We start from the raw sequence: 21,449 nt of genomic DNA on the forward strand, positions 1-21,449 counted from the left end.
AGGTCCTGTGGGGCAGAGTCTGCTACAGGCCTCTAGTGACCCTGAACAGGTGCTTTCTGCTTACCAGGCAGAAGTTCACCTCCCTCCCTCTCTCCCTCCTTTCAGCTCTGCCCCCATTCCCTGATCTTCTCCCTTTCCTACTCTTCCTCCTTCTTTCCTCCTTCTCCTCCCCTCCCTCTTTCCCTCTGCTTGACTTCCTTGCTGGGTGTCTTCTGGTTGGTAGACTGTCCTGGGAGTTGAAAAGAAGTGAGTTGATAGTGTCCATGTTCTGTAGCCTCTAGTCTAATGGAGTGAGCAGATCTGAGGTTGGAAAAGGAGTGGAGGCCGATGGGCTGTGCCTGGCCCTCCCTCAGGCAGGGATAGGTGTGAGCAGAGCCACTGTCCCTCCCACTGGCTGTAGAGCCTCCTCAGTAGAGCCCCATTCTAGGAGCTGACTCCTGCCAGACTCCTCTGTGCTTCGGAAGAGCTCCCGGCACCCTCTGTCTTTTACCTACAGCCCTGTGGACAGACCCGTGCCAGCTCTAGGGACCGCGTGTGGTGAGCACTGTGAGCAGGGCTCTTGGCCCAGCCTCTGTCCTCTCTGGTCCCTCTACCATTTCCAAGGTGGGACCTGGCCTCGTGGTCTCCCTATATCTGTGCAGGCCACCAGCACCTCACAGAGCCTGGGTTCTGCTCCTGTGCTCCAGCATCCAGACTCATCGCAAGGGTGAGCTGCCCCTCTAAGCCTATGGTCTCAGCAGCCTTCTGTTGTTTGGAAAGATAGCGCACACCGTCTGCCGGCCTTCCTGACAAGGCCTTCCATGTGCATCACACACACATGCAAGTCTGAGGTGAGGTAGAGAGTTGATGGAGCCATGACAGCCCACCCACTTGCTCAGTCCAAACATCATGCTGGCTCAGGTCCACTGGGTGGTTCTTGCCCAGGCCACCTATGGCTCCATCTGCTTCTGGAAATAAAGGGCTCTTTGCACAGGAATGCTATATGCCCACACCTGGCTTCAATAGGAGCTAAGATATAACATTCTGTGTGTGTGTGTGTGTGTGTGTGTGTGTTTGTGTATGTCCTGTTCATCTCCCTCAAGGTTTTTCTGCTTGCCCCCTTCAGCCTGTTCCCTGCCTGCAGGTCTCTGTTACCAGGTGACTGTGTTTTGGAGGTCTCATTTCCAGGTTTCACAGGATTCACACTTTATGACCAGATATCAGCATGTTGGCAGTGTTTCACCTTTAGAAATACATAATCATCCAGCAGTCCCCTGGCTCTTAACAAGGAAGGAGTCTGCACTTACTGACTTTTAATCTAGAAACTTCTGTGGCATTCCTGTCACTGTTTGCTACGTCTTCTGTGTGACTTGATCCTTGGTATTTTAGGAAAATGAGAGTGGACCGTAGACCATTGTAGCAGATCTGGAGGGATAAACCCGAGGCTGTCACCGCAGTACTCCCTCCCCGCCGATCTGCATTGTTTTTAGGTCACACATAGGTCCCCAGCATCACAAAAACAGATGCTGAAGTGCTTGCCCAGGAAGACACCCTGACTGTGGGATTTCAGACCTTCCCTGTTTTTAGAACAAAAGGCTGTAATTATAGTCTGGCGGGGAGGGGCACCAAGGGGGGAAGTGAAAAACAGGTGAAATGAGTGGAATATATGAATTAATATTCCTTTTTAATGCAAGGCAATTTACAAAGACCTTTAAAGCCTGAATGGACCTGGCAGTGCTTAATGGCCCGGGCCTTGTGTTTAGACTTCAGTGTCTGTTCTCTGGAATTCCTGTGTCCCGTGAGGTACTGGCTTTTCTGTTCATGTTCTCTGCTAACATAATGCCATGTTTCCCATTAGAGTGACACATTCTGTTTTCTGTGAGGATTTGGTTTCTTTCTTCAGCAGACTATTTTGGCCCTGGTACTCCTTTCAGATGCTAGAATGTGGGATGTGTCTCATGTTGACCTTGACAGTGAACTTGCTGGCCACAGGGCCACATGTACCAGCCTGGGGTGGCATTGCTTCAAACCCTGCCCCTTGGAGGCTGAGGCTCTGTGGCAGCATGGCATGGGGCCATGAGCTCTCTCTCTGGCTATGTGTGCTGCTTTTGCCTCAGTTTCCCCTGCTTGCTAAACTAACTCAGAGATAGGCAAACCAGTGTGCCCAGAGTGCAGCAGGTACCATGAACAGCTCTTGATCAGGATCTTCACTGCCTTCCTGTACAGCATGGAAGGGAACCCCAGGCTCTGCCCAGCTCCCCTGTCCTCACTTCCTGTCACCTTTACATCCCATATCTGGTGACTTCTGAACTCTGGTTCTCTAAAGCAAGCAATGTCAGATCAGTATTCTTTACTTCAAAAAACAGAATAAGACAAAAACATCATGATCCCATAACTAAAACAAACAAAACAACAACAACAAAAAAAAAAACCTTCCTTATGACCCCAAAGGTAAAAGGGGCCCTTTGGAATTGGCCATAGGTGTTGGGGATGTGTCTTGCATGTGTGTGTGTGTGTGTGTGTGTGTGTGTGTGTGTGTGTGTGTGGGAGTGTCTGTGTGTGTGTGATGGGTAACTGGGGGATTCCTGCATGCAGTGTGTTGGGAAGCTGCTAACATCTTGCTGTTTTGATTTTCTCCCTGGGTCACTAACAAGCAGGCTGTGTGTGTTGCAGTGGGATGTGGACGACGGCTTTCCTGGCTGCGGGAGCAGAGGCCTGGCAGACGAGGTGCTTTATGATAACGCGGGCCTCTACGATAACTTGCCGTCTCCGACAATCTTTGCTCGTTCCTCTCCTGCTGACCGGAGGGCTTCTCGGCCGCCCGCCGACAGGCTGTCCTCTAACCACTACAAATCCCCGGCCTCCTGTGGCCCACCCTGCTCCCTGTCTGTCACTAACACCTCTTCTGTTGGGAGGGCGTGTCTCGGGCTGCACTCCCAGGTACAGATTGTGTTCCCAAACTCCCTGACATCACCTGCTGACCTGTGGTGACTGTGCCCTTACCACCTTGCCTAGACCAAAGTGTCACACTGTCCTCAACTGCATCCTAATTCACAGCTGGCCACCAAGGGATAGACAAAACATTTGGAAGCAGCAACCAGCTTGTCTGTGTACATCTGACTTTCTTATGCTCCTGTAAAGTTCCCCGGTGAATTTTGTGAATTGTGTTAAAGACTGTGGAAAGACGAGAGTCTACAAATGTTTCCAAAGAGTCTAGAACAACAGGTTTCTTTAGTGTTCTCCCCTTGAGTATAAATGAGCAAGGATTGACTCCAGGGAGTGGATGTTTCCTGACCTTTAACAGGTCAGCACCATGTAGACAGCTGAGGTGCTTCTGGGAAAATGCAGTGTGTCCCACACCTTGCAGTGACAGGAGAGCTCTGATGCTGGGTGGCAAATAACCCTGGAGTTGAACTCTCATTCAGCCCACCTCCTCTATTTGCAGCACACAGTATCATCTCAAAGCAAACACTGTGTTTTTGTGAATTTTTAACCTAAGCATTTTGTATGCTCTGCCTGGAGCCCTTCGTGCCTCATTGAAGAGCACTTGGCTAACATAAAGCCAGGGGCCAGGCTGTCCACATTCCCTCCCTTCGGTGTGCGTTCTTGGGGCAGTAGCAGCAAGGCCCCAGGTTTCGGAGAGCGGCGGCTCTGGACAGCAGTGGTTTGCTGCTCTGTCACCTCTGGACATTGCTTAGTCAGGACTGGCACAGAAGGCTTGATGTGTTAAGGATGGTCCTTCAGACGTCATCCCTGGAGATTCTGACTCCAGCAGCCTGAGGGGTATGGGCCGCAGATGACCAGTGTGCCCACCACTGGCCCCTTCTACTTTCATGAGGACCTGTTCCAAAACCTGGCTGTTGTGTCCTGCTGTGTATCTGTCCTTTTGCTGATAGACTAGTTGTGTCTGGGAAACTTACTAAATTACTACCTGTGCATTTGGCTTGTCCCCAGGCTAGTCGGGAATCAGGTGATGCATGGTGTGGACTGTTTACTCTTGTTCACTCTAGCTTTTGTTTCAAATGGTAAAGACATTCACAAGTTGAATTCTTTCTTTTCCCACATTCAGTTTTCATGCGTCCATTTTGGGGGAACCTGTTGGTGGTAAGACTGTGCCCTCACTGAGCGCTCCTGCGCCAGCTGTCAGTGTCACATTTTTAAGTGAGCAAACAGAAGTTTAGAATGTTTTCAGGAGGGCTGGAGAGATGGCTCAGCGGTCAAGAGCACCAACTGCAGAGAACCTGGATTCGACTCCCAGTACCCACATGGCGGCTAACGACCGTCCATATGTAACTCCAGTTCCAGGGGCTTCAACTCCCTCTTCTGAGCTCCAAGGGCATCGCATGATACCGGTTCACTTACACACACACAGGCAATACTTATAAAATAAAAATAATAAATGAAATTTTTAAAAATTATTTATTTAATAACCTATGTCCACATGAGTACAGGTGCCTGTGGAAGTCAGAGGATGGCATCAGATCCCCTGAGGCTAGAATTACAAGTAGTTTTGAGCTGCCTGACATGAGTGTTGGGAACTGAACCTGGGTCCTCGGCAAGAGCAATGCATACTGTTATCCACTTTCAAAATTGGCTGTAAATTTTTAGGTTTACAGTTGAATTAATATAGTTATACAATATCGTACTCAGTATAAACCCTATAAGACATAAAATTAAATGAGGTTTTAAACTTTAAAAATCTCCATAAATGAAATATTTTTAAAAGAAAGTTTCCAGTGGCTTGCTTGGCGTCTTCTAAGTGAGAGGCAGAATCGCAGCCAGATCTGTGTACATTGCCCCAACAATTCCCCAGCAGGAGGAGATGTGGGACACAGGAAGGGGGCCTGTCTGTCAGGTTCCCTCTGCAGTGAGCTGGCTGCGTGGCATGCAGAATCACCTGTCAGATACAAGCTGTTGGTTTGCAGAAGTCAGAGAAACAGGGACTCCTGAAGTCCAAGCCTCTAGTTGGTCAAGACTTATTTCTCATATTGTTTGCGCTGTGTCTATTACGGGTTGATTGCCCCCTTCCTCAGACCCATCAACGAACTGAAAGGTGGTCTTGTATCCTTTTAGCATATTATTCATTTAAGAGCTAGATTTTCATTACAGAGTCAGGCCCTTCTAGAAGAAGTCTGTTGATGGAAAGGTGACTCATCCCTAGCGCCATGGGCTCTCAGGCTCTCGACAATCGCTGCTGCACACCTGTGTGCGGTCACTCAGCTACATTCTTTCAGCACTTGAAGCCCCTGGTAGAAACAGCTTCCACAGCCCTTCCACTGCAGAGTGCCTGGTATTCCTGGGTGCCCTGCCTTAATGCTAGAACCTTCCAGCCATCACAGAGGTGTTAAAGAAGCCCAGTGACTGGAAACCAAACTGCTTTCCTTTCCCTTCTCTTCTGACCATGCTAGGTTCTGCTTAAAGAGTCAAGGACTAAAAGACAGACATATCTTTAGGGAAAAGGGGAGGGGTTTTGTTTAGTTGTTTTTAATCTTCTCTGTTTGTGTCAACAGTTCAAGGGCAAAAAGCCCCCAGTAGCATCAAATGGGGTTCCTGGAAAGGGGAAGAGTCCAGGCAATCAGCAAAAGAGGGTGGAACCTGCAGGCGGCATGAACCGGACAGCACCGAGTGAGTTTATTTCCCCTCTGGTTCCTTGCTCTGTGCTCAAGTTACTGTGCAGAGTTGAGTCTGCCTGAGCCATTGCTGCAGCAAAGGCCAGGCTTAGGGGTATGTTTGGAGGTGGGATGCTGTGCATCCTCATCCTCCCTTGTTCGCTGACCAGGATCTCGAACCCAGCCTCTGTGACTCTTGCCTGACTTGTCAGTGTGGCATTCCGCTATGAGGCCCTAGGACTTTGGACCAGGAGACCTCAGTTTGCATCTCCAGTACACCACGGACAAGTCACACAAGCTCTGAATGCAATCCCTTCATCCGTCAGATGTGCAGACAGCTGCTGCTGAGGTTGCTTTGATGGGAAGGGTAGAGACAGGCGTGGGAACAAAGCACTGGAGACACTTAGGGGCACAGGAGGACTCACTGCTCCCAGGCAGTCTGCAGCAAGCACCCCTCCTCCCGCCCTTCTGGTCTCCCATAGCCATGTCTTTAGAATAGGCGCCAAGTACCCCATTACGGAAGTGAGAAAGAAACCCCAAGCAGAGAAGAAGGCCCTGAGGTCTCAGCAGGTGCGTCACAGAGCTGGGCCTTCAGACCTCAGAGCCAGCTGTGTAGACCACGCAGAGAAGCCATAGGCAGAGGGAGACCAGCTTGCTCAGGAGCTCAGTGCCTCTCCTCCTTCTGCAGTTAGGCGGGCCTGGACTTGCTGCCTCTGGGTTTGTTTACCCCTCCCTTATTGTGTTAGGCAACCAGCCAGCCAGCTAGGTAGGCAGTGGATTTATTCTTTCAGGTGACTCTGCTAGTCACAGGGGGCATGGAGAGAAAACCAGGTGTAGGGGCTGCATGTGGCTCCACAGGTTCTAGATCTCCTGGGTCATTCTCAACAGGGAAGCTTCTGTGCCAGTACAAGCCAGAGCCACTTGGGATTCTTACCTGGGCATTCCGGTGTGCAGCCAGGTTAGTTATGGTGTGAGCCACTTCCATCACCTGGGAACCTCTGCGTCTACCAAGTGCAGGAGAGACAAGGTTTCAGGCCTGCACGTGACTTGGTTTCCATTTTAGAGTCAGAAGCAGAAGGGGACAGAGAGGCTGGCTTTTCCCATGGCCACCACATGGATGAGTCTTGGGACTGCCCAGGAGCACTTGGCTGCTTGGAACCTTTGTGTTCTTGACAGAAGCTTGTCCATACCTGTTTTCAACCTGCATTTCAAATGGGCATGCTGGGAGCCTGTCAGGCCAGGTTCCCCATCACCACTGCTGAGTCTGCTGACTTCCTCTGACCCTCCCTCTGTAACTTCACTCCCTGAGGTCCTGGTGTATTTGTGTGCTGCTCATTCAAGGAGGAACAGGAGGTGGAGCGATGAGTTGGACTGAAAAGCCTTGTTAAACAAGATCTAAATCCCACGGGGTCTCTTTTGCCTGGCATTCCTTGGCCCTTGGGTCACTTTATTGAATGATTGGTTTATCCAAGCCTCTTGTGAGACCTCCTGTATGTGTTTTATTAACTTTGGTGGCATCTAATGGTAACAAAAGAGAAAGATAATTGCATTTTGTGTTATTGCTGAATTCAGCTGATCACATTTAGGTTGTGTGGGGTTTATTGCACGAGGACCAAACTGTTTGGAAGTTCATAGGCTGTGTCCTCTGTAGGTGTGTTGGGGGACATACTGATGTAGACAGTGATGTTTGCACAGAATGGCCTGGACTTTTCTGGAATTGTTTTGATTTCACAAGGCTGGTTGTTCATCCTGGGGCTGCTGAACCGTGATGTTCTACCTGGGATATTTTTGGTGATGGAGGGGATGCTGATTGGATGAAGGAACTGTGCACACCTTCACAAATACGGTGATGGTGTTGGTCACAAGAAGTGGTGAGCCAGGCTCAGGGCAGGCGCCAGATGTAGCTGCTGTCAGCCAGGTGAGCAGGACTCTAGGGAACTGGTCTCTGACTATCGTGGGGCTGCCTGAGAATGTCCACTCTGCCCAAGGCACCTTGTCACCAGATAGATGTCTTAGGTTCGTGTACACAAGGCCTTGGCATGCGGGTTTAATATGTGTGAACTGCTGTGTGCTGGTGGCCAGACATCTGGGTTTTCCACAAAGCTAGCTTCCCCATTCACTGTTCACTCATTCATTCAATTTAGTAAGCATTTATCCAGGACTCGTTTGGGCTGTTGTTTAAGTGCTTCATGAATATTGACCTAATTTCCATAGCAGACTTGTGTAAAGATTCAGATAGCCCTGCCCCCTCACCAACAGGGCCTCAAGGACCTGCTAGCCCCTGAGAAAAGGGAACTGAGTTAATAAGCACCCTGGTCTTTGAAGTCAAGAGAAGCAGACTTTTTCTCTACTGTTTGGCCAACACAGAAGGCTTCCCCTTTGATCTCTAAAGAGGGCAGGTTTTAACAGTCCCACTCTCCCACTTCCCCCCACCTAACTTCAAAAAAACATATACCTTCCCACCTTCTGCACCCCCCCAGAAGCCTCCCCCTATAAAAGACCCCAGCTCACGACCTGGGGCAGACATTTTCCCCACCCAGAAGGGAATCTGTCCCATGTGTTCCTTTGCTAATAAACTCTATTCTGCTGGAGTTTTATCTGTGTCCTGGAGCTTTCTCCCAATCAACCGAATTCATCCATTGGCTACTTTTACCTATCACCTTGTAAATTACCTGCTCTTACCCCCATTCACAGGAGAGGAAACCGAAACTTGCTCTAGGTCCTGCAGCACCAATGTACATAGCAGGGCTCCATAGTGGGGCTCCAGGCCTCTGTGTTATCTCTTCACTCTTCCATCATCGCAGCATGCGTGAAAGAACAGAACAGGCAGGAGAGGAGGGTTTGAAATAGAAAGGCGTACACGTCCTGAGAAGTTGTTCTTAGCACGAGTGGACAGCTGTCTGCTCTGCTGTTATTTCTGAGACAAGTTCCCTGACAAAAATCAAATTAGGAAGAAAGGGTTTATTTGGCTTACAACTCCAGGTTACAGTCCACCATTGTGGGGAAGTAAGGCAGGAATTTAAAGCATTATTACATCCACAGTTGAGGGGAGGGAGGGAGGGAGGGAGAGAGAGAGAGGAGAGGGAGCGAGAGCTAATGAATTATTGCTCGCTTGCTGCTAATACTCAGGGACCTTTCTCTGCTTTTGTATAGTCCAGGGCCCACCATGAACCAGTGCTGCCCACATTCAGGGTGGGTCCTTCCCACCTCAATTAATACTCAAGTCATGGCCATAGGCCAAGCTGGTCCAAATAATTCCTCATTAGGACTCTCTTCCAAGGCAATTCTAGGTTCTGTCAAGTTGATAGTTCAAAATAACTAGCACACCGCCTCCGGTTCCAGAATGTTCATTTGAGCCCTGTTGACTAATTATTTGAAAGTTGAGTTCCTTGAGGAAAAGAATCCCCCTGGTTGTCAAAGTATAGACCATGGTATTCAGGAACTCTAGCGCCAAACGCCCTTCTCTCCCTGCTGAACCAGCAGTGAGCGACTCTGTGGTACTTTTGGAGCCAACTGAGCACACAGGTCTTGGCAGCCGGCCACCTCTGCTTGAGCTAAGTCTCTGTGCTCCTTATTCAGGTGCCGATCAGTACAAGTACGGTAAGAACCGGGTGGAAGCGGATGCCAAGCGGTTACAGTCAAAGGAGGAAGAGCTGCTGAAGAGGAAGGAGGCCCTTCGGAATCGGCTGGCCCAGCTCCGGAAGGAGAGGAAGGACCTGAGGGCCGCCATCGAAGTGAATGCAGGTGGGGGAGACTCGGTTCTGACTGACCCACAAGACTACGTCTGCTGGAGTTCTAGATTTCATTCAGCAGCCCCTCAGATCTGTAACCCATGGGGCTGCCATTTTACCATTGTGTCCTGGGGTGCTGGCCTTGCTGAGGAGCCCAGGGTAGCACCAATGTGGTGGGTGATGCCACCATTGTCAGGGCTTGTGTCCTGACCCCAGCTGCACAGTGAGACTCCAGTGATTCTTCCTTCAGGTGCTGAGAGCCAAGAAGGTCTGAAGGCAAATCCTGTAATTCTGGGTCTGGGCAGATCCTGGTCCTTGCCTGGCATGACTCAGTGGCCTCTCTGTAGGAAGGCAGCTGTGGGGCTGAGCTTTTACAGGGTTCTGTCTGGGTAGAAGCAGTCCTCCATTCTCAGAAGGGAGAGCCAGGCTGCATATGGGTGTGGATACCAGAGGAGAAGGCCATGTCAGTGGACCCCAAAGATGGATGAAGAGCAGGGTACGGCTGTTAGGGTAACCATGTAGGGAGACTGATGGCACACAGGCTGTGTCTTCCTACTTCCAGATATGTGGTGGAATGCTCACACTTGCCTCTGACACTGACTAGCCTCCACTGGAGACTTGGGTTCTGCAGCTGAGGAAGAAGAGGGTGCAGGTGCAGAGAACAGGGAAACCCAGAGGGGAGGCTGGCTTCCAGGTGACCTGCTCCCACGCTGGTGCTGGTGCATAGGCAAGACACAGTTAACCAGAACCCAAGCCTTTCCTGGCTGCGCCTGTAGGATGGCTGCACAGGGCAGTGCTTTTGGGGGGGTGGGGACAGAGAACAGGAGGAAAGATGCAGGTTGGCCCACTGGGATGGCCCATAGGAAGGGCTGGGCAGAGCATCCAGTGTAGGGATGGACAGCCAAGTCTCAGACCTGGAGGGAGGTGGTGTGTAGTGAGCAGGGGAGCTTCCACCTGCCCCTGTCAAGTTAGTGGGGCAAATATGGCTGCAGAGACTCTAAAGAGACTCCCGGGTTCTCTGCACAGCAGGCTATTAGGAAAGGGCCCTGACTCCTCAGGGAGCAGCTGGTCTGGATCCTTGTGGGCAGGACCTGGCAGAGGTCAGCTGGAAGCCTGACTGGGGTTGGCCCCTCAGTGAGATGACCATGTGACTCTGGGCTTTCAGGCAGGAAGACCCAGGTGGCCCTGGAGGACAAGCTGAAGCGGCTGGAAGAGGAATGCAAGCAGAGGGAGGCGGAGCGGGTGAGCCTGGAGCTGGAGCTGACCGAGGTCAAGGAGAGCCTGAAGAAGGCACTGGCTGGTGGCGTCACCCTGGGGCTGGCCATCGAGCCCAAGTCGGGGACGTCAAGTCCACAGGTAGGCTCCCTGGTAGCTCAGCACAGAAAGTGCTCGGTGGTCTTTCAGGCAGCTCGCTCATGACCTTGCGGGGAGGAGGGCTCAGACACAGTGACATTGAGCTCTCTTGGATTCACTAGTGTATCTTAAGGCCAGTGCTGTTGTGAGACTCTCCCTCTGCGTGGTCTGATGGTGGCGGGCCAGCTCTTCTGCCTTTTCTCCAGGTCCCGACTACATTGCTGCTCACCAGGCAGGAACTGGGATTCGGTGGGACTCAAGGTCTGTGGAACCTGCAGTCACTGGAGCACTGACTGTGTTCCCTGATCTGACTGACTGACACAGGGAATCACCTGCTGGCCCTGTGTTCTCACCTTGAGCCATGACTTCACACTCACCTGACTCAGTTGCTGAGACTTACAGCTGTCCCCAACTGCCTTCTGGCCAGGAGCAGGCGCAGCCTGTGGAGGCTCAGGCCTGGGCTGCTAGTGCCTCCCTTCCCAACCTGCCATGCCCACCGCCTGCTGTGTCTCCTGAGGGTCCCTTCACACACTTCGGTTGTCATCACCTACCTGCATTAGTGGCAGCGGTGTCTGTAATTATGACTGGACCTTGTCCTCAGAAGAGCAGCTTGTTAGACAGGTGCTTCCAGTGCAGACAGCTGCTGCCTGGCTGCTCCAGAGACCAGCTCCCTATTATGCCTTTGCTTTGGCCATCACACCCACCACAGTCACCCCTGCCTCTCAAGATTCCAGGAGAAAGCTCTATACTGGTTGAAACACTGTGATTGGAGACCTGTAGTCAGGAGCCCTCACAGGGGCTCTGAGCCCAGCACTGCTCAGACAGCGTCCTACACCCCCTTGAGCATCTTTTCAGTGTTTTGTACTATGGGGATTAAAATAGGGGTCTCCATGGTGGGGGGTCGGGGGCAGACCTCTGCCATGCTTTCTCAAAGAGCAGTTTGTGATCCTACACAGAAGAGCTAAAGTCAGGCCCAAGGCAGCTGAAGAGATAAGTCGTTCCATTTATACTCTCTCCAGTATATGAAAAGGTACTCTAAGTGGCTACAGACCCTCAGTGCCACTTTGGACTGCTTGCCGTCCCGGGTCCGTGGTCACAGACCCTCAGTGCCGCTTTGGACTGCTTGCCGTCCCCGGGTCCGTGGTCACAGACCCTCAGTGCTGCTTTGGACTGCTTGCCGTCCCCGGGTCCGTGGTCACAGACCCTCAGTGCCGCTTTGGACTGCTTGCCGTCCCCGGACCCGTGGTCACAGACCCTCAGTGCCACTTGTGACTGCTTGCTGTCCCTGGACCCGTGGTCACAGACCCTCAGTGCCACTTGTGACTGCTTGCTGTCCCTGGGTCCGTGGTCACAGGCCCTCAGTGCCACTTGTGACTGCTTGCTGTCCCTGGGTCCGTGGTCACAGGCCCTCAGTGCCACTTGTGACTGCTTGCTGTCCCTGGACCTGTGGTCACAGACTCTCAGTGCCACTTGTGACTGCTTGCTGTCCCTGGACCCATGGTCACAGACTCTCAGTGACACTTGTGACTGCTTGTTGTCCCTGGACCCGTGGTCACAGACTCTCAGGGTCACTTAAGGCTGCTCACTGACCCTGGGCTCATAGTCACAGATCCTCAGTGTTACTTGGGGTAGCTTATCCCTGGATCTGTGATCACAGACCCTCAGTGTCACTTGGGATTGCTCTCTGCCCCTGGATCTATGGTCACAGGCCTTTGATGTCATTTGTCCATGGATTTGTGGTCACAAACCCTCAGTGTCACTGGGGCTGCTTGCTGTCCCTGGACACCAAGATAATACTGTCCAATGGCAGCTTCTGCCCCAGACCTCAACCTCTGTGCTGCAGACAGCCTAGGGAAGCGTCTGCAAACTGAGGAAGCATTGTGTAGGTGAACAGGCAAGAGATGATGAGTGGGAATGGGAGCCCGAATCCACCGCTGCTGTGACCACCCCCGCCTCCTGTCTTCTCAAGGCACTCTGAGGGTCAAGCTCTGCCTGTGGTGGTTCTTGATAGTTTTGCCCACTTCCAAAATCCATCTCTTCTCTACCAAACCATTTTCCATCTGAAATGCCAGTGGCTAGAAAGCACCCCTCATGCTGGGCTCTTCTCTCCTCTCATTAACAGTCTCCTGTGTTCCGGCATCGGACTCTGGAGAACTCGCCCATCTCCAGCTGTGACACTAGTGATGCTGAGGGGCCCCTCCCTGTGAACAGTGCAGCTGTCCTAAAGAAGAGCCAGCCAGCCTCAGGCAGCTCCCCCTGCCGCGGGCATGTGCTGCGGAAGGCCAAGGTGAGTCCCTCCAGCTTGAGACAGGTGCCGACACTGAATTCTGCTGTGCTTAGTGCTCAGCCTCCTGTCAGAGGTGCCAAGAGAAGGCTTTTCAGGGTCACACACACACACCCTCAGGAACAGAGATTCAAAGATAGCCATGAAGCCTGAATCCCCAGAGCTCTGGGTTCACCTCAGAAGTGGGTGGACCCCACCTCCCTGGGCTTGTTAGGGGATACAGATTGGACTGGGTGACCCCAAGGTCCTTTTTAGCACTTAAATGTTGTGATTCTCCATAGAAAAAAGATAAAAAGCCAGGAAGGCACTTTTCTCTAGGCTCTCCCCAGCACCCTTGCCACAGGCCCAGGTCCCTCCTCTACCTGCAGTCAGGTCCTCTGGGTCGGGGGGTAGCCATGGAAATCCTAGGAATGTTCAAAGCATGATTTCTAGCCTATCAGAGTCAGAACTTTTCACAAAAGCAGCTGGAGCCGTGCCCACCTGGGGACAGGACGTGAGTCTAGATGGAGTCCCTGCATTCTGGAGGCCAAGCCCGTGCCATCTCCAGGCTTCGTGGTCCGGACTCTGCTGTGTCCTGTGCCAGCCCGAGCCCCTTCTCCACTGGCTTGAAACATGCTGCTTTTGTGGGGGCTAGTCTTGTGCAGGACAAGGCTGTGCCAGCCCTGTGCCGCACTCCAAGGTTGTCCTGCTAGGGTGCTAGGGTTATGCCTGCCCAGCTTCTCCATGTCTGTGCCTCCCCAGTGATCATGTTATAGAATGGAAGGCTCCATGAGTGAGTTCAGGAAGGTCATTGGCATTCTAATGGCTTTCTCTGCATCCCTCAGGCCCTCTTAGTCCGTAGCTGGCCTCTCCTTTGAAGAGGATGTAGTTTTCTGAGCTGTGTTAGAACGGAACTGCATGATGCTGACACTTAGGCACTTATCTGTGGCAGCGGAGGCTATGCAGGGATCTGCTCACAGCTTCCTCACCGCCAGAGAAGCTGGCCAAGAAGCTGGGCCTACCTTAAGACAAAGACACCCTTTTGTGTGTTTAGTCCCTGCCCCCTTTTCATGGTAAATCTGTGGGTGGCCAGTGTGAGATACAGCTGTACCTAGACAGCTCAGGACAGAAGCAGCTGCTCCTGGCTCCAGTTCCTGGCAGTAGAGACATGGCCCAGGTTGCTGCAACTGGCATCTGACAGCCACACCAGAGTGGGCTTGAGCAGGGGGTCCCCAGGTTGAATAACTCCAAGAGACCCCAGTGAAGATGGAGCTGGTGACATAGTGACTAGATTTAAGAGTCTCTTGCCTTTTCTAGAATCAAAAGTTCAAGTGTAATTAATGGCTAAGAGCACAGCAGCAGCAAATATGGCGGACACAAAACCCTAATGGAGTTATTGATGAAAGCAGAGAACACCAGGGCGCCGCTGGGACTATGTCTGAGGCAGCTGGCTGGGTCAGGGCTGTCCCTCACCTGCACCCACTTCCAGAACTCATTCATCTTCCTAGGCTGTGGCCCTGTCCCTGAATACCTGCTCTGCCTTCCTCCCTCCCCCCCCCCCCCCCCCGTACCCCCGCCCCTGTGGTACTTTCTGTCTCCATGAACTTGACTGCTCTGGGCTTCCACGGAGATAGATTCAGACACTGTCCTAGAGGCTCACAATCGTCAGTGTTCCCTCCTCATCCAGGGTGATAAGCATCCCAGGGGCCATATTACCCACTTGCCTCTCCCCCAGGTCCTTGTGCGTTCCTGTCTTTGACTGGATAGTCAGAAGCGGAAGTGCTTGATACTTCTTTTGTTTGGAGGGGGACCCTGCATGCTGAACCCCACACCATACAGGGTCCCAAAGGCTCCTGAGCCATGGCGGCTTGTGCCAGCCAGGGTCAGTCCATCTGGGTTGATATAACTCTCCTTTTCTCCAGGAGTGGGAGCTGAAGAATGGGACCTAGAGGAAGGCCAGCGCCCAGACAGACCGCACACCACCACCAGCCTCACGTGCGACACGCATACCTTCCAAAGTGACCCAAGCATGACTTCAGAGGTTCGGACTGAGTCTGATACTGACCCCTTGCTGGCTCGAGTGCTCTTTCTACTGTATGATGGTGCCCTTTAGAAAAGTTTACTTTAAGACTTAAGTTCTAAATTTACTTCTTGAAAAGCAGAAACAAAAAGGGGTAACAAGTTGTTGTGAAGTCCCCACTGGCCAATGGGGCAATCACATCTCTGACTGCCTCAGCTCAATACCAGCCTACAGGCAACAGACTGTGAGCCCCTGGAAGCCTGGAGACAGGGCAGCTTGCGCCTCACTGCCTCGCCCTCCCCACGTGCAACCAGCACCCCATGTCGGCATCGAGCATTGCCCTGTCAGAGGGTTTTGCCTTCGGCGGTGGTGTGCACAGCATGAACTCCCCCAACCCCTGTCCCCTTGTCATCAGAGGTGAAGCCACCCCTGTCCCCTTGTCATCGGAGGTGAAGCCACCCCTGTCCCCTTGTCATCGGAGGTGAAGCCGTGTGGAAACCATGCTGTGAAGCAGTTTTTAAGGTTTTCTTTGGTTTGTGTTTTGGGCAGATGCTTTTGTCACCAGGACGTGAAACGCTGCCTTTCTTTTTAACCATTTTTGTTTCCATTTTTTTTTTTAATGTCCCTTTCATCATGTGTCACGCTTAGATCTAGGGACTTCTTAACGGCCCTGAGTCCCATTTTATGACTTATTTGTCTTGCTTTTGAGAGGCAGCTTTCAGTCCCTGGCTAGCATGCACCCCTTTCTGTCTTGGCCAAAAATCCCAATGTTCCCCCTACTTGCAGGGCAGAAGCTCTTTAGCCCAGGCAATGCACAGGATGACACTTGGGTCATCATCTGCCTGTGGATACTCTCTAACAAGTAGGATCAGAAATTCCTTTGGAAACAAGCAGGTTTTTAAATCTACAGTAAGGCCTGGGGCATCTTGGATGGAGACGGCCTTCCAGAGCATCTCTTACCTCCCTCCCTGTATAGACGAAGCCATGGGTCCTGTCCTGCGTGCGGGCTTCCTTCCATCTCTCCCACTTGCCCCAGCAGTGCTTCTTGGGTAGTTCAGAGGCTTAGGATATGAAGAAACAGCCCCAGCTCGGGATAACCTCTGCCCTGGGGATCTGTCAGACAGACTGGCTTCCTGCTCTCGGATGCTATGCAGACCTCTCCACTTTGGGGAGCTGCAGGCAGTGAGGGGGAATTAGCCATCTCTGAAGACAGGCACTGGGCTCCATCCTCAAACATAGAAGCTGGTGATGCTGTGTTTGGAGCAAGCCTTTCCACGACAGCCAGAAACTCAGCACACATAGGAAGAGAGGGCAGGAAAGTCTCCCCATGCAGCCCTCACGGCTGGAGTCGGTGCTCTGTGTTCTAGCCCTGCAGTGGCTGCTTGGGTTTACCAGCAAGGTCATCACCAGTGTACAGGGACGTCACACCAGTAGTCAGAAGCTGCTCAACTGGAGCCCCCCCCCCCCCCGAAACTGGACCAGTGCAGAACACCTGTGGGAGACTGGCTTACCAGTTGTCAGATGACACTTCACCCTGCAGCGTCTTCCTCCAGGGGGCAGTAACGGACAGCTGCAGACCAGCATCTGTGTTCTACCTTTCCACTAAGAAACCATGTGCAGAGGCCCCAGAGGAGGGAGGCAGCCTCCCCACACAGCAGCCTGTTTGTGTAGCAGCAGGAGCCCCTTGCATCATCATGGGAGCTGTGACCACATCATATCACGTGACATTAATGTTCTGAAAAGGGAGGAGAGTTTGACCTGCTGTAGTTTCTGTTGCCTTCAGGTTAGATAGGGTCTCTCAGAGCAGGGCTCCTGGCTCTTCTGATCACAGAACCAAGCCAGGCTTTCCTCCCAAAAGGAGGACATGCCCAACCTGAGGTCCAGTCCCAGCCAGCGTAGAGGGATGTCTGTAATGAGCAGGGAGTGTGTTAGCAGAGTGCCATGCTCATCAGAGGGGGTGTCATTGTGGAATAAGCTGCATTTGGCACACGATGACTCCAAAGTTTGGGGAGCTTGTCCCACCAGGACACAGGCTTCTGGCATTCATATTTGTGTTAAGAATCCACTCATGTTAAGTCTCTAAGGAGGCGCATCTGCTCTGGAGCCTGTAAGTCCTGCCAAGCCGTTTAAAGTGTGTCCCGGGGAAGGCAAGCTCCTGACGCAGGGCTCCGCTGTCCTGTTCCCCTTGGTGTTTTTAGATTTGATCAGAAAGCCAGTTTAAAGCATTTACTTCAAAATAAGTTATTTATTTGTATATGTTCAATAAATATGGTTTTAATTTATATCTGTACATATCGGACACCCATAAGACGTCCTGTCGGAATTCTGACCTTCTCATTCCATGACCCTCTCGGAATCACAGGTGTGACCCCAGCCGCCAGCACCACAGTCTCGCTTTGTATGGCACCCAGTGGGTAAAGAGCTGGGCCAGCCCCCTTGCAAGCTTGCAGGTTGGGTACACCAGTCCCTTGCCCTGACTGTGGTCCAGTACCAGCAGAGCACTGCTTCCTTTTGAAGTGCTGCCCTTCACTGTAACAGTGGCTGCTGGCCACATGGAGATGAGGCCCCAGGGAGAGGGTGACTTTGCTTGTGTCCGGTGAGGTAGCCTGCCTTTTTGGGTCTATGTATCTCTGAGGCCACAGTGTTCTACAGGGTTCACTTTTGTCCATAATTTGGTGAGATGTCATCAATTTTCACAATTCCTTCTATTTTTGTTAGTTCACTAACCAATCCTTTGCATAGAAATTGTTGTGCTGGTCAGGAGGCTGCTACCATGGTCCCCAGCTTGGGCACGGGTGTGACTATCACACAGCCTCATGTACCAGTGTCCTTGCAAGGTGACCAGCATAGTTGGCCCAGGTCATCCCAGACGTCAGAATGGCCTGTCAGCTGGACGTGGGTTCACCATACACAGAATCTTCCAGAATCCTTTCTTTAGACTCACAGGTGACTGCTCCCTGGCCTCGTGTGTCAGGCTCTCACCCCCTGTGTGTACTTTGGTGCTGGCCTTTCATCTGTCCCACTGGCCCCGAGTTGCTTTTCGGTGTCTGTGTCACCAAACCCATGCTGACAGCTGAAGAGCTGTCACTTTTACAACCTCTGCTTCAAAAAGCAACGTCCCTGCCTGGCCTGGAGGCCACTGGAGGAGAAACTTCCCTATGTGGGGACTCCACTAGGCCCCCTTTGGCGTTCACATGCAGGTTCCCACGGGTTGGAGGCCAGGGCTGGGTTTGGGACTGAGGGCAGAGCACCCATGTCCACAGCATTACCCAGAAGCACAGCTTTGGAGCCCTCAGCAAATGGGAGATAGGAATTTGTCCTCTGTCCCTGCAGGCTCTCAGGGCAGCGCCCCAGGGCAGGCAGCAGCAGGGGGGTTCCCAGCCCCTCCTCCCACAGACAAGGGATAGGCCTCCCCTGCAGCAGACACTGCATCTATACTCTGCACACACCCAGCCAGGTGAGCCCTCCACCCACCCCCACCAGCAGACCGAACTCCCCCAGGGTCCATTAACTGTTAAATTTCTTGTTTTGTTTTGTTTCTTCTAAAATAATTAAGCCAGTTTCAAATTCATGACATAGTTTTAAAGCGGTAATTAAATGTTTGGGTCCTTTTCCAACTGTTTTATTTCTGACCTCATAGAGGACTGGGTTCATACTGTGAAATAAACTGAAAATGAAAATAAAACTCTGCTGCCATGTGCACACAGCTCGGCCGAGGAAGCGGCCCAGAGCAGCTGTGTGTGGCTGGCAAAGAGAAGCCTGCGCCTCAGCCCTGAGGGCCTCACTGGCTGGTGCTCCGTCTGTGAGGAGGGAAGGAACACCATTTCAGTCTGGAGACCAGCTTCCCTGCACATCAGATTGTGCTTTCAAAGTGGGATCTTCAGCTCATAATTCTTAGGGACCAAAGGTATTTTCAATAAGATCATCTTTTTAATTGATTTTCTAACAAAAAGGGTTCACTTTACATTTTAACACCAATTTTCATATCCTAGATTTTCAGAATTAATCGACTGTGGCTCTAAGTTGTAAGATGTTTTCATGTTATGAATGTAATTATTTCCTTATTATATTTTTTAAAAACTAAAGTCCTATTTAAATTCTCTTTGAAAGAAGCAGGCAAAGAAAAGACAATTTTTTTAATTAATTATGTTGGTAGTGGCCATTGAAAATGACTGTAAATATATTTTGACTGTGTTGCTTAATGTATTTAATTCATAAAGTAAAAATTTTTATGCAAAGAGACTTGCAATGAAAAAAGTCCTAGTTTCAGCCCATTTACCCCATTTTGTAGTAGCTTCACCCGACTTCTGCTTTACAAACTGATTTTTCTACTGTTGTAACTGTGTAGTCCATCGACTGGCGCCGTTTGGCGTGACTCATTCGTGTATTAATAAAACTGTCCGGTGCAGCCTGGCCTCAAATCCTCCTGGCTCACAGTGCAGACCAAGACTTGCCTGAGTCCTCACTTCCCAGGGAAGCAGAGGTCACTGGATGGGGGGAGGGGCAGATCACAGGTGAAGAGGGGAGGGCAGGGTACTTGTGGGACCCCCTGCCATGGAGGACCCTTGGTTGATTTTTGGTGTGAAGAACTGAGCATTCTACCCAAGGGATGTGGTCACAGCCTCCCCACCGCCAGGCTCTGCCAGGCGCTAGATACAGGAACAGACCCCAGGTGCCTGCTCTGAAGCTAACAAAGCAAGACCAAGACCAACAGAGTAGACGCACTTCTCCAGTGGAGGGCCACATGGCGATTTCTGGAATCTTAGAAGGGGCGGCTAGCTTTGAGGCCATTTGGTAGGGTTTTGAGAGGTATGCGGGTTTACTTGAGCTAGGCAATGGTATTTAAATAGTTCAACAAGAAAAGAGGCCGGGAAGGCAGTCTGAGGTAAAGAGGAGAGGTAAAGAGGGTGGGGGCAAACGTGGGCATCTGAGTGTGACTGAGCAGGGCACAGGGAGCTGTGCGGTAAGTCGGAACAGGCTGGAGAGGGCTCATCCTGCAGAGAAGGGTGGGTGCCTTCAAGACTTCTGTCTAGGCGCATGGGGCTTCCACAGGGGCAGGGCAGCTGACTGCCTGGGCAGCAGGCAGCAGGGCAGAGTCAAACCATCCTAGGGTGTGGGCGCAGTTTCCAGCCACTTTAGGACCTCACCTTTGTAAGCGACCTCAGCTGACACAGTGGAGCTGGAGCAAGACCCCTAGATGAGGAGCAGCATGGTGGTGACAGATGTGACACTGAGGAGAAGCTGAGTTGGGATCTACTGGGCCTAGAGGGTGCAAGGACATCTGCATCAAGAGCCCCCAGGTCTGAGCACCCAGAGGCTGTGGTGAGGGGTGTGTCTGTGGCACCCAGGGACATGGGTAAACCTGGGGGCCCACACTAGCCGCTAGCTACAGTTCTGGACGGAGCCCAACAGGTCACCACAGTGAAGGAGCGTCTCACTGCACTGGGTCTAGAGGCGGGACCAGGACTCCAGAGCAGCTGTGAGTCTCTTCACGGGCACTTGGCTTGTGGGGTCATCTGAACCAGGTCTCCCCAGATCTGAGAAGGCAGAGCCCACTCTGCCCTTCCTTCCTCCAGGGCTGGCCACTGAATCCTGATGCTCAGATTTTAAGAGATGCCTCTGGGTTTGGAATGCAGGTTGAGTCCTAGTGTTCAGAGAAACAAGGACCTCTTTAGTGTCATTTAAAACAGAATAACTGAGCACCTGCCTGGGTGTTCTAAGGCCACAGAGCCCCCCAGGATGCTCATCCTCTGAATAATGATCTATGGGCCACTCACACACAGCCTGTCAGATGTACATCAGGGGCCTCCATGGGAAACAGGAAAAATGTGTGACTCAGAAAGTTTATGAGAGAGACTTCATCAAGCTTATGAGGCTGTTAAAGCAGCCATCTCGTCATGGGAAGGTAGTCAAAAACAGGTAGGAAACTGCTGGAGTGGAGTCAGTGGCGGGGGGCAGATGTGCACTTCTCATGAGCTTGGAGTGGGCGGGGGGGTGTTCAGGAACATGGAGGGTGCTCCCCATGAGCCTCCCCACAAGCCTCCCCAGAGGTGGGGACACCCGGCAAAGTAGAACTGAATGCTTCCTTCCTGGGGTGGCTACCTCACCTCTAGGGGTCTGCTCCCAGGGTCGAACTGTCTAGCTGGACTGAAGGGTGGCCTTCCCCAGGCCCATTCTGTTGCTAGCAACAGCTAGTAACCCTTCGTGTACAGACTGGCCAGTCCAGAGCCCACACCTGACTGCCTCCCAGGACACTACCCTGGTCATTCTCAGGGCAGTGGCAGTGGCCGCCACACAGGGAGACACCAGAGCCCACAGTAGTGTCTCAGCCACCCAGTCCTGAGCCTGCCACCCCACCTCCCCTGCAGTGACATTTGCCCCTCACACTCCTGGCTCCTGACCATCTGGGCCTCTTCAGGTGGCCCGAGTCCCCACCCTGCCCTTTCTGGGAACTGTAACGAGCTGGTGTGGAAGAGCTGGGACCTCCTGTCTTT

General features: G+C 52.0%; 1 protein-coding gene across 3 annotated transcripts in view; it reads left to right on the top strand.

Annotated features, from left to right (window-relative positions):
• The window catches only part of Afap1 (actin filament associated protein 1), a 135,132-nt gene extending 115,756 nt beyond the window's left edge, over positions 1 to 19,376 (top strand). For 2 of the 3 annotated variants that reach the window (XM_029563425.1, XM_008832854.2), the window contains 5 exons: positions 5,490 to 5,604; positions 9,168 to 9,332; positions 10,485 to 10,675; positions 12,795 to 12,959; positions 14,858 to 19,376. In XM_029563425.1, the coding sequence (XP_029419285.1) occupies positions 5,490 to 5,604; positions 9,168 to 9,332; positions 10,485 to 10,675; positions 12,795 to 12,959; positions 14,858 to 14,884 (663 nt within the window). In that variant the 3' untranslated portion in view covers positions 14,885 to 19,376. Of the gene's footprint in view, positions 1 to 2,652; positions 2,920 to 5,489; positions 5,605 to 9,167; positions 9,333 to 10,484; positions 10,676 to 12,794; positions 12,960 to 14,857 lie in introns of all 3 variants that reach the window. The other variant, XM_029563426.1, reaches the window with a different exon arrangement.
• Positions 19,377 to 21,449: the final 2,073 nt, after the last annotated feature.

Source organism: Nannospalax galili, unplaced genomic scaffold (assembly GCF_000622305.1).
Source record: "Nannospalax galili isolate Female #2095 unplaced genomic scaffold, S.galili_v1.0 scaffold436, whole genome shotgun sequence".
In the NCBI taxonomy this organism is placed as follows: Eukaryota; Metazoa; Chordata; class Mammalia; order Rodentia; family Spalacidae; genus Nannospalax; species Nannospalax galili.